The sequence below is a fragment of the Carassius auratus genome, unplaced genomic scaffold (assembly GCF_003368295.1).
Source record: "Carassius auratus strain Wakin unplaced genomic scaffold, ASM336829v1 scaf_tig00216111, whole genome shotgun sequence".
Classification (NCBI taxonomy): Eukaryota; Metazoa; Chordata; class Actinopteri; order Cypriniformes; family Cyprinidae; genus Carassius; species Carassius auratus.
The window spans coordinates 724,206-737,476 of NW_020528413.1; the positions used below are offsets into that span (position 1 = coordinate 724,206).

Here is a 13,271-nt window from a genome sequence, read left to right on the forward strand (position 1 = left end):
AACGTCACAATATCAGCTTTGATCCAATTTGCAAAAATTGCACGGAACCCGACATTGATTCACAGGTAAATCTACATTGATGAAGAAATGCCAGCTAGACCTGCTAAGTCCCAAACACAAACCAGCGATCGGTGCGGTTTGGGAGTTGGGCATTTTAACAAGCAGGCTATCAACAAGCTTCTACATGATATGATGCTCAAATTTTAAACATTATCTCGCTCACTAGGGAGGTTTTCTCATTTTGGAAACAAAACTCAAATACGTCCAGTTAATTACTAATGCAGTAGTAAAAGGTATCTGTGTAATAAGTTGAATAAATAAAATGGGGAAGGTTAATTGGATAATTGGATGAAGGATAATCGCTGAACGTGAAATCTTAGCAATAAGTAGTGAAGGTGAGATGAAGCCTAATGAAGCTTTAAGCTTTTCAGCAAAGTGGTTGACAAAAGTGTTAATTTCTGGAAGCTTCATTTACTCACAATACCACCTGGTGGCCAAAGAGTGCAAAAAAAGCTGATATTTTACAGGCAGAGGTGTAAAATCCAGGGGTCAGAAAGTAAAAGTCCTGTCATATGTTTATTCCACCCATGAATCAGCAGCTGATTTCACCAGAGGAGGAACCAAGTCATTCCTTTCAAGTCACAAACTAGTCTCAAGTCAAATCCCAAGTCTTCAAAGAGTTAAAGTCAATGAGATAATTAAAGCTGCGGTAGGTAACTTTTGACGCTCTAGCGGTTAATAAACAGAACTGCTTGCATCTTGTGGAAGAACATCATAGCCGTAATTACCTCTCTCTGTTTATGTCTATGAAGAATCACAAAGGTACTGAGTTACTCCGCCGCGGTTCCCCCGAAGCAATCTAAAATAGTCCGAATATAAACACTTATTATAGGTGCACCCTAGTGATTCAGGAAAAGCTAAAAACACGGTTTGGAAAATGCATTCATGGTGTACTCGCTTATTAAATACATTTTTCTACATTTTGAACACAAACAAAGTTACGGACCGCAGCTCTGATTGGTTGTTTCTTACCGGGAGCATATGAATTTCTGCAAATTGCAATAGGACCACTGGGAGGAGCCAGAGGAGCTTGATTTTTTTACAGATTATCTGTCTCATATTCTACTGTCAGGACATAATGACAGGTTTAACAAATATGTAAAAAAAAATATTTTTACAAAAGTTACCTACTGCAGCTTTAAGAGACTAATTAAATGATGATTGTGCTTTAGTCATTGACGTATTTTTACATGTTTTTTACGGCGTTTGTAATCACAACGGCATATTTTGGGGTGCAAATACAGTTTAAAATGCCGTATTTTAGATATGTAGAACCTTCTTTCGTGAAGCACCTTTATTTTTAAGAGTGAAGTTTCAGGAAAACCACACATTTTTGAGTAATTCACATTCACACACTTTCTCTATTTCTTTAGCATTGTTTATTATTTTGTTCTATGAACAAATTTTCTAACAGAAATTAAATCAAATAGTAAAGGAAAACACCAATGTGACCTGTACAAAGCAAAATGCAATTCAAGCTAAGTAACAGATTCATTTTACACTGAAGCCATTAGCTGTTCATTTTCTTATTTTAATAGTTTAGTTTTAAATGTAAATTCACAATATCAATAAAACATGTGTCCCTCATTCATGAAACTACATTTTTCTATTTATATATAGTGAATCACAATATTAATGTACTGTAAAATGGGCCTTTATAGAATAAAAATTCATTAGTTTGGAAAAAATCTAAAGATGTAATTATGTTTAATTAAAGTAATAAATTGTTACTCCCACATAACTGTATGTTTCCATACATGTAATTTATTTCCCTTTACCATAGGCACATGAAATAGTTTTCTGGAGTTTTCAAATGTGATTGTTTTGAGAATTGAACAAATGTACTTTGTACTACTACTACTACTACTACTACTACTACTAATAATAATATTAATAAATATATAGAAGCTATAAAATAAGACACTGTAGAATAACATGTTTTCTTTCATTTGCAGAAATGATCTGAGACTTTAACATTTAGCATACAAAAACATAGATTTTGTTACATAAAATCAGCTGTATATTAATGGCACTTGAGCAGAATTGTATTACTTATTACTTATTCAGTGGTTACTCTGAACGTGATGCTGTAGTCCTCAGTGTTGTTTGAGCAAAGACATCTGAAGAACTTCCTGTACTGCTCCCTGACCTGGACAAGAATGAGACGAGAGGAGATGAGTGACATGATATCAATTTAACCTCTGAAACTCATGAACCAGGATAGAGTTTGTTTGGGATAAACAGGTTAGAAAAAGTGGATTTTAGATGCATTTTTAGAAAAAATAGTATTAAAATATGCATGCTTTATTTACTTCGATAAACTATGCGGGATGATAAAATGTCTAGGACAAAAAAAAAGATTTTAAACTGATGCTATCTTTAGAAAACAGAGCCTAAAATTATTAAGTCATTTTATTAAGCTTGGAGATCAAAGGCATTCTGTCATTTTTATATTGGTATTGGGATATTGGTTTGTTTGAACTCAGAGGGAGTGTCAGCCACATTAAAAAACTTAACAGCTTAAGTCATTTGTGGATTAATGCATATTGGAGACGTGAACCGTTTCAAACGATTCAGTTCAATTTGGTGAACTGGTTCAAGAAGATCCGGTTACATCGAAGGATTTGTTCGTGAACCGGATATCATACACTGCAGTGAACATGCTCACAACAGACATGTAAGAGAAGACAGTGCTGAAAAAGTCATAGATTTTGCTATTTTTGGACCAAAATTTATTTTCGATGCTTCAAAAAATTCTAACTGACCCTCTGATGTCACAGGGACTACTTTGATGGTGTTTTTCTTACCTTTCTGGACATGGACAGTATACCGTACACACAGTTTCAATGGAGGGACTGAGAGCTCTCAGACTAAATCTAAAATATCTTAACCTGTGTTAAGTGGGGTGACTCAATGGGGAAGTGAGATCACTAGTGGACACCCAGGGATACACAGACCAGACGCTGTGACAGTTGCAGGTCACCAAAATAAAAACAGGACCTCTGTGAAAACATCCAAATTACACATGTAAATTGAGGGGTGTCTGACCTTTTTATTGAGGACACAGTAGATCAGGAAGATGAAGGTTCCCTGCTGGGAGTTCAAGATCAGGAAGATGATCTCCAGCACTTTCTTGTTATCAGTGAAGACACCAAGAATCCAGGGGCAACCAAGAACCACAAACTGAGCCAGTGTTTTAAACACCATAATCCTGCAGAGAAACAGAGAAAGAATGTCTTTATTATTATGCCTTTATTGACTATGTGATTTTCTATAGAGTTAATAAATACTAAAGTTACTTGGTTTGCTTAATCTGTGAAACTTCAGCATTGAGACTTTTGAAAGCTGAGTTCAGACTGATGACAATGTTGATGAAGAGAATTGTGTTTGCCTGCAAAGTAGAAGAGTAATTAATCACCTTGTTTTCCTTTCAATATAAATAAAAGTCATGAGAAATGAGAAATGTGTTTACAGCTAGTATGACACAAACAGGACCAATAAAACTCCAGATGAAGCCTTTATCCAGTTTAATCCAGCAGCTGTTCAAAGAAAAATCAATATAACTGAATTAATTTTTCAGAAACACTATTTCAGGTGTTGACTAGTGAAGTATTGCAGATTTTAATCTTTTGCTTGACACTGATAGAGTTTGTGTCTATATTTTATCAGATCACTCACTTTTCACTGCCGTAGCCTTCAGGAACCAGACCGACAGACACACACACTACAACCAGAGCAACCACATATCCAATCACACACAGGAATCCAGTGCTAAGCACCGCCCTCTTTTTAGAGCTGATCTTTGATAGGTTCTTCACACAGATGAAGAGCAGCACAGCTTCAATGAACATCCACACAAAGCCGGAGAGAAAGAGGAAGTGCAGAAGGCCTGAGATCACTGCACACAACACCTGAAGATCAAGAGAAAGGGTTATGATGATTCTCAACAGCCCCTTTCGCACTGCACGTTGGACCCAGAAAATTGCCGGAACATTGCTGGGTCACCTTCTGTGTGAAAGCAAACATGTCCCAGGATTGATTCCGGGATTGATCCCAGGTCGGGGACCTAGTAACTTTGCCGGGTTTATTCAAGGGACTGTGTGAACAAAAGACAAAACTAGTGTCGTTAAAGGATATGTCGTAGTGATGCTTCACATTATCAGACAACTCTTTTACTGGCTGTTTGATTTGATAAGCATTTGTGACAAAAAATAATAATAATAATAAAACATGTGCAAACTGTAATGAAGCAGAGATCAATTAGTTCCTCACTTTCTACGCTGATGCTGAGATTGTTCGGAAGCTTAATAGAAAGTTAACGTGCCAAGCATTTTTGGCTCGTACATTACATGTCACACCCTGATGTCATTTGTCTTTATGGGACGTTTACGGGTTGTGTGTGAATGCACGCAGATATTCCGGGTAATCACTGACAGTGTGAAAGTGCAAAATCTAGTGACCCGGGAACAATTGCTGGGACAGATCACTCGTGTATTTTACAGAATCGCAGTGTGAAAGGGGTTAGTGATGCTGTGCTGAGCTGTAGGGCTCCTTCATCATTCTCACCTGCTGAGGCCGTATGAGATTCAGGAACTGCTGTGTGAGCAGGAACAGAAGGTGAGCCAGCAGAAGACTGATGCAGATGTTGATTCGAGCCACATTATTCACTAAAGAACTCCACTGACAAAAGGCAAAGGTCAACAGGGCCAAACTGAAGAACACCAGCCCCACGATCACACACACCAAATTCAACAGATCCAGCAGTGGGTCACTCTGTGAAAACATGTCAGAGTTCATGAGTGCCAAATCTGTGCTGTTCTTCAGAGTTCACTAGAAATGTTCAGTACCTCTGGTGGGCGGCTGGTTTGCATGATGAGAGCGAATGTGGACAGATGAACACAGGAACACACAGTGTAGCTGCGGTTGAACTCTAAAACAGAACAACCATCTACAATCCACTCGCTGATATTCCAGTACACACAGGTCAGAGAACCACTGTGATCAAACTCCTGAAAAGATGAAGAAAATATCAGAACACTGAATATTAGATGTTTCCAGATGTTGGACAAACACATTTCAGTCTCTCACTCTGATGTGTCTGAAGGTGAAGTTGACTGGTTTGGTGAGTTTAGTGTTGGTGGTTTTGGGAAGAGTAGCTGAGATCACAGTGGACATCATGGTTTTAACTGTGTCATTTGATGTGTTGAAGAAGTCTGGCTTCAGTAGATTCTCCATCGTGACATAGCTCATGAAAGCCACAGCAGCTGATCCTGAGTGACAGAAACAGAATAATACATTTACATTAAATACTTTATCGGGGTGGTGAACGTCAGTCCTAGAGAGCCGTAGCCATACAGCAGGGATAGGCATCTCCAGTCCTGGAGGGCCACTATCCTGCAGAGTTTATCTCAAACCCTAATTAAACACACCTGAAAAGGCAATCAGTGTTTTTGGGATTACACTATAGATACAGGCAGGTGAGATTTTATGAGGGCTGAAGCTAAACTCTGCAGGATAGTGGCCCTCCAGGACCGGAGTTGCCTATCCCTGCCATACAGAGTTTTGCTTCAACTTTAATCAAACATACCTGAACAAGCTAATCAAGGTCTTAAGTTTTATTAAAAAGCTACAGGCCACTGAGATTTAATTAGGGCTGGAGCTGAACTCTGCAAGGCTGAGGCTCTACAGGATCGGAGTTTGCCACCTCTGTACTATATGTTACAATAACAACAACACAACAACAGCAACCAAAAAGTAAATGTAGTTTAAATGTAATGGTATAATGTATCTGCCCACATCTTTTAAATCAAACTAAAACATTTGACATACTTTCAGTGTTGTTCTTGGACATCCCAATGAGATCGATGTCCACAGAAGAATTTGTTGTGTCAAGTCGAGGCATTTTATGTAAGGTGACCTGTGGTCCAACCATGAAGACTTGACCCTCTGATTAAACACAAACAAACAGTTACATGCTATTTAATTGTATATATATATATATATATATATATATCATTATTATTGCCTTAGTCTTTCCTGTGTGACCTAGTTTCTGTCTCCCCTTTGATTTCATCATTTGATTCACCTGTGCTTCTTTAATTATCCTCATTTACCATCCTATTTAAATTTTAGTCAGTTCACTGTTTCTTGGTCCTTTATTGATGTTGAAATGTTGGCCCCCTGGAGTCATCTTCCTTCACCATGGCTCCTCCCTATATCGGATCTACCCTTTGAAATCAAGTTGGTTGCTGTCTGGGTCCCACCTGGCTCCTCCAGCTTTAGCTCCCTCCTATCTTCTCTTTGGCTTCTTCTTCTGTCTGATCCTCCCTGGCTCTGCCTGTCTCAGTCCTGGCTCCTCCCTCCATCTCATCCGCCCTGGTCCTTCCTGATTTCTCCCTGGTTCTTCCCTCCTTCTGGATCCTTCCTGGCTCCTCCCTCCGTCATCTCCGCCCTGGTCATCTACCTGACCTTCACCACTGCCTTCTCCCCAGCCCTAACCACTCCCACCGTCCTTTGTCCTTCTTGCCTTGGTGCGAAGTTGCGCCTTCAGAGTACGGTGGGGAGTACTGTCACAGTCTGTGTATTTATCATTTTTTATGTGTTCCCTGTGTGACCTAGTTTCTGTGTCCCCTTTGATTTTGTAATTTGGTTCTCTTGTGTCTGATTAATATTTGCCCTCATTTTTAAGTTGTAGTATGTTCACTGTTTCTTGGTCCAGTATTGATGTTGTTGTGACATTTCTCTACATGGTCTCCCACCTACCTTCTGTGGTTTTACCCTCTGTGTGGATTTAATAAAATTATTTGTCTTCTTTTGTCTTCTTTGTGTGCCTATTTTTTTTTTTTTATTTTACACCTCAGTGTGACATTTGTTTTGATTTTAATGACATTTAGGATTGGAAGAAAAGCAAGATGGGAACTGGAGCACTTCAGTATACAGTGTACTGTAAGAAATGACCTTTGACCTAATGGATCTCATGCTGTAGTTTTATAGAGCTACTATAATTTAATAAGGCACTACCCATATAATCACAGATGAGAGTCTGAACAAGATCAATGAATCAGATGATTGTCTTCCGCATCACCTGATCATTTTTGCTTGTGACTTTTCTTTACTTAACAACTATGCTTCATATATTCAGAGTTACAGCAGCCAGAGAGATAAAAAAAGTAACGTTAAAGAGTCAAGAGTCCAACTAAAGGTGACACTAATCACTATTAAATTAACTTCAAATTAATGTTATTTTCAATAAAACATCAAAACCTCGCTTTGAGGTGCATTTCCCAAAACCATTGTTAACCATAAAATCCTAAGGGAACCCCGGAGTTTCATGTAAGAGGGAACCTGCAATTAATCAAACATCAAGAATCTCATAAATATAAAATCAATTCATTAGCAGAAGTTATCATTCCACCACATGTGATGTCATTAACAAAGGCCCTTTAATGTTGAACTAATGTGGTTCAAACAATGGAGATTGTGGTATTATGGAATAATAGTGTAATAGTTTTGGAAGTAACAGAGGTGACGTCTGTATAGGAGGCGGGGTTATAGAAGGTCGGAGGTAGTGTTATGTTATGTTCGAACACACTGGCGGATGGCTGTTGTACGGAGTTGCTAAATAAAGACAGTCACCGATTACGTCGTTGTACGGACCTCTTTTATAAATAACTTGACATGGTGTCAGAACAGGACGACTTGTAAGCGGAAGAGGAAAAGAAAAGTGTAACGTTATCGTTTGGCGGAGGAATGGGAGACGAGCCTGCTGATATGGCGCAACCTACACCAACTGCTACGTTCACAATACAACCTCAAGAGCCATTCGATTTTACCAAGCCTCACGAATGGGAGCGTTGGATTAGGAGATTTGACCGCTTTCGGCTTGCAACCAATTTAAACGCAACCTCGGAAGAAAACCAGGTAAACACGTTAGTGTATTGTATGGGCGATGAAGCCGAAGATGTGCTTAAAGGGCTTACGCTAACTGAAGATCAGAGGAAGAAGTACACGGATGTTAAGGCAGCTTTGAAGCAATTTTTGTGCCTAAAAAGAATGTAATATATGAAAGAGCCAAGTTCAATCAGCGTGTGCAACTGCTGGGAGAAACGGTGGATTCCTTTATGACTGCTCTATACGGATTAGCTGAACATTGCAATTATGGACAGTTACAAAAGGAGCTGATACGCGACAGGTTAGTGGTCGGGCTGAGAAACGTTTCACTGTCCGAAAAGCTACAGCTAGACAGAGACTTAACACTTGAAACTGCTATAACAAAAACAAGGCAGTTTTAAGAAGTTAGACGACAGCAGTGTGATTTAAGAGGAGAAAATGGTGGTGCTAGCAAATGCTTCAATGTTGATGCTGTGCATGCTAAAAATTACAGAAACCCCAAATTTCCCTCAAAGCCTCAGCCACAAGCACAAACACCTGGCAAATATAAACCTACTGCACGGCCACAGCAAGGTTCAAAGGCCTGTTATAGATGTGGGAAAATGCCATCACATGGAAAATCAGAATGCCCTGCTGCAGATGCTGTGTGTCACAACTGTGGCAAAATGGGACATTATGGCAAAGTGTGCAGAAACGCTGCAAAATCTCTGAATGCTGTCACTACAGAAGATGAAGAGAGTTTCTTTTTGGGAGCCGTGGACGCTGGAAAAGACCCGTGGACAGTGCAGCTACAAGTAAGACAAAAAAATGTGTGCTTTAAAATGGACACTGGTGCTGATGTCACCGCCCTGCCACCCGAGGTGTACTATGACATTACAGGACCTGATGTGAAGCGCCTGGCAGTGTCGACACGCCCATTGTTTGGGCCAGGTGGCAATGTGCTCTCTGTCCTAGGTGTAGCCAGAGAAACACTGCGCAGAGGCAAAATGACAGCCACAGAGGACATTTATGTTGTAAAAGACCTACACACTGCATTGCTGGGAAGGCCTGCTATAGAACAGCTTCAGCTTGTGTGCAGGGTTAACAGCATCACCATGGAATCTGTGAAACAACAGTATCCGAAACTGTGTAGCGGCCTGGGTCTTGTTCGGAGGCCATACTCAATCAAATTAAAACCAGAGGCTGTGCCCTTCTCTCTACACGCACCACACAGAGTCCCTCTGCCGCTTATGGGAAAAGTGAAGGAGGAGATTGACCGTATGGAGAGGATGGGCGTAATCACAAAGATTGAGGAGCCGACTGCTTGGTGCGCCGGGATGGTGGTGGTGCCAAAAAAGCAGGTACTGTCCGCATTTGTGTGGATTTCACAAGGATGAATGAATCCGTTTGCAGAGAAAAGTTTATCCTGCCTTTGGTTGAACACACTCTGGGCATGCTAGCTGGTGCAACAGTATTTAGCAAATTAGATGCCAATATGGGTTTTTGGCAAGTACCATTGACAAAACAGTCTGCCAAATACACCACCTTCATCACGCCCTTTGGGCGCTACTATTTCAACCGGCTACCCTTTGGCATAGCTTCAGCCCCCGAGCACTTTCAAAGGATGATGATGACAGAAGTGACAGGTGGCCTGGAGGGAGTACTGTGTCACATGGATGACATCCTGGTCTGGGGACAGACGCAGGACGAGCATGATGGTCGGGTACATAAGGTGTTAGAGAAGGCACAAAAGGCTGGCATTACGCTCAACATGGACAAATGTGAGCTCACACGCCATACAGTCAAATTCCTGGGTCATGTGATTTCAGCAGATGGAGTGAAGCCAGATCCGGAGAAGACGAGAGCGGTGCAGGAGATGGACGCACCCAAAAATGTCAGCAGACTTAGAAGTTTTCTGGGCATGGTCAATCAGCTGGGCTGCTTATTGCCTAACCTGTCCGAAAAAGACAAAGTGCTAAGAGACCTTCTGTCCAAAAAGAACCACTGGTACTGGGGGACAGAACAGCAGGCCTCATTTGACCAGTTAAAAACAGAGCTGTCATCCACACCAGTGCTTGCACTATACAACCCAAACAGTGCACTAAAAATCTCAGCTGATGCCTCTTCCTTTGGCCTGGGTGCAGTCCTGTTGCAGAAGAGCGATGCCAGGTGGTCACCTGTGGCATATGCGTCCAGGTCAATGACACCAACAGAGCAGCGCTATGCTCAAGTAGAGAAGGAGACACTAGCTGCAATGTGGGCTTGTGAAAGGTTCAGCTGTTTCATCCTGGGAAGACCATTCGAGCTGGAAACGGACCATAAGCCATTAGTGAGTCTGCTGGGCGGGAAGGCCCTGGATGACCTCCCACCAAGAATCCAAAGATTTAAAATGCGACTCATGAGGTACAATTATTCAGTCAATCATGTCCCTGGCAAAAGCCTGTGGACAGCCGACACCTTGTCGCGTGCTCCCCTAAGAACCGCAAGATCACACACAGATACAAGCCTACTAGAGGACACCAACATCTATGTAGACTCTGTCATCAGCAACATTGTCAGTGGAGATTATCTGAGCAGCTTACGCGAGCACCTAAAGGCAGACAGCACATGCTCTGCACTGATGGAGTACTGCACAGATGGCTGGCCTGACAAAAGCCAATTGCAGGGAGCGCTGAGACATTACTGGCCTGATAGAGCAGTGCTGACTGTGCCAGATGGACTGCTGCTGCGTGGCACAAGGCTTGTCATCCCATTCGCCTTACAAGGGGATGTGCTGCAGAGACTACATGAGGGACACCTGGGTGTGACAAAATGTAGAGGCCGGGCCAAACAGACAGTATGGTGGCCAGGGCTCAGTAGCCAGCTGAATGACATGGTACTGAAATGTAGAACCTGCATTCAGGAGAGAAAGAACGTCAAAGAGCCGTTGATACTAACGGAGATGCCGGACAGGCCTTGGCAAACTTTGGGAGCTGACGTGTTCATGCTGAAAGGCAAGACCTATCTACTAGTAGTAGATTATTTTTCAAGGTATGTGGAAATTGCCCTGCTGTCACCCACAAGGTCCACAGATGTGGTGGTGCACCTGAAATCCATATTTTCACGTCATGGGATTTGTGAATTCCTTAAAAGTGACAATGGCCCCCAGTTTTCTGGTAGCCACTTTAAAGCCTTTGTAGCAGACTATGGCTTTGTGCACATCACGAGCAGCCCCAAGTTTCCCCAAAGCAATGGGGAGGCGGAACTCGCTGTACAAACTGTGAAAAACCTGCTAACAAAGGCATCAGACCCATACCTTGCCTTGCTGGCCTACAGAGCAACCCCTCTACAGAACGGCTATAGCCCAGCCGAGCTGTTGATGGGGCGGCGCCTCCGCACTACAGTTCCTGCCCTCCCAACCCTGCTGAATCCAGTTCTGCCCGATTACAACGTGCTGGAGGCCAAAGAAAGGGAAAAGAGGGGGAATGATGCAAAATTATTCAACAAGAAACACGGCGCAAGAAATCTAGAGCCACTCGTACCTGGGGAGGATGTGTGGATCACCGATGCACGAGTCCAGGGCACTGTGCTATCTACACACAACACCCCTCGCTCTTATATCGTCCAGGTGCCTCAGGGGACACTGAGGAGGAACCGGCATCACTTGGTGCCACTGCAGACCAACAGTGGGGAAATTGACGCTGATAAGCTACTGGTGGGAGAAAATCGACCAGTGACAACATCACCAGAGCCAGCTCCACCAGTGGTAACATCACCCAGCAGAGAGGGTCCCACCACAGAGACTGTGCGGACCAGGTGTGGGAGAGAGGTTAGAAAGCCACAGAGACTTGATTTGTGAAAAAAAAAAAGAAGAGTGGAATGTGATTGTGAAACTGTTCTGCTTTACTGTTTACATTTGCCTGAAACCTGAGAGTTTAAGTTTTGAAGAACACAGCCTGCTAAAGTGATAGTTCAGAGTATGTTCTCAAAGAAAGGGAGATGTGGTATTATGGAATAATAGTGTAATAGTTTTGGAAGTAACAGAGGTGACGTCTGTATAGGAGGCGGGGTTAGAGAAGGTCGGAGGTTGTGTTATGTTATGTTCGAACACACTGGCGGATAGCTGTTGTACGGAGTTGCTAAATAAAGACAGTCACCGATTACGTCGTTGTACGGACCTCTTTTATAAATAACTTGACAGAGATGCAACTGTGTTGAGGAAACAGTCGTGACTAGCAAGTGTTTAATCCAATTCTGAGCCAAAATCTGACTTGTGCGACAATTTTTTTGAGTCAGGACAAATTTCAGCTTTGTTGTGCGTCTTTTGAAGTGGAATGTATAGGGGGTGATGGGAGGTGATAAGCCTCTCCTGAGTGACAATCATGTGGTTAGATGAATTTCTGACATGTCAGAAATTTTGGACACCCTTCATGAGGGTATCGCACAGTTGAAGCGAAACTATGAACCAAATAATCTCAATGTTTTTTCCCTTCACTGCATCTGTGTGAAAACAGAAAAGAAACAATGGCGTTTGGGCATGTGATTTGGATTGAAGCAATAGAGGCTACACTTTTTCTATTATACTGTGAGCAGTCAAGACACAGCTTGACAACTGGACTGTACAGTGAGTTTGAACACATACATTCTGTGCTTTGGCTTGACATCAAACACAATTTACTTGTACAGTGGTATTTAACAAAAACGTTGTTGAAATCACACAGTGTATGCTGACCTAAGGCTGCGGCTGGAAGTGAGTTGTTGTTTTAAGGGTATATTTGTGGATCTTGTGTGTAACAAAGTTCTTTTTTTTTTTTTTTTCAGTGATTCTTCGTGTTAACAGCAGGTGTTCATCACTAATGCTCAATCATCACTTAATTACCACATTAACTTCAGTACTTCTTCAGTGTTACTTTTAACACACTGCTGGTTGTTCCCATATAAAAATAGAGCAGTGTCAATTTCTGTGTTCTCCAAAAACTAAAAAAACTAAACAAAATGCTGACCTTTGACATGCGTAAAAAAAGTGTTTCCTGCTCTTTTATAAGTTCATAACAAAATTAATTAGTTACCCACCACTGCTCTCTAGACTAAATAAAGTTACTGATGTAATATATAATCAGATTTTCAGTTATCAATAACAATTGTACCTTCACTTACCTACAGCAGGAAGAGTAAAATTGACACTGGCACTTGTGACTGTCGGCTTCACTAATGTAGAAATGAGCTTCTCACTAGTTTTTAACACACGGTTTCCATAAGAGGCTAGTTCAGTTGGGCTTGCTGATGATGATGACTCTACAATCTTCTCTGAAGCGTTGAAAGCCATAGTCAAAATTTTTCTCACAGTCTAATTTAATGATCAG

General features: G+C 41.6%; 1 protein-coding gene across 1 annotated transcript; it reads right to left on the bottom strand.

Moving 5' to 3' along the window:
• Positions 1-1,946: 1,946 nt before the first annotated feature.
• LOC113097125 (adhesion G protein-coupled receptor E3-like) lies at positions 1,947-13,234 on the bottom strand. Its single transcript, XM_026262326.1, has 10 exons — positions 13,066-13,234; positions 5,890-6,006; positions 5,149-5,330; positions 4,908-5,069; positions 4,627-4,833; positions 3,739-3,971; positions 3,533-3,599; positions 3,360-3,451; positions 3,109-3,271; positions 1,947-2,209 (listed from the first exon to the last, which is right to left on the bottom strand). The coding sequence occupies exons 1-10, from the start codon at positions 13,232-13,234 to the stop codon at positions 2,120-2,122; spliced, it is 1,482 nt and encodes a 493-aa protein (XP_026118111.1). The 3' UTR covers positions 1,947-2,119.
• Between the last annotated feature and the right edge of the window lie 37 nt (positions 13,235-13,271).

Bases quoted from the DNA above. Each gene is read 5' to 3' on its own strand.
- LOC113097125 (XM_026262326.1), bottom strand. From the start codon at position 13,234: ATGGCTTTCAACGCTTCAGAGAAGATTGTAGAGTCATCATCATCAGCA. The intron at 5,331-5,889 runs GTATGTCAAATG...TCTGTCACTCAG, and splicing joins GTCCAAGAACAACACTGAAA to GATCAGCTGCTGTGGCTTTC. The intron at 5,070-5,148 runs GTGAGAGACTGA...TCATCTTTTCAG, and splicing joins TCACCTTCAGACACATCAGA to GAGTTTGATCACAGTGGTTC.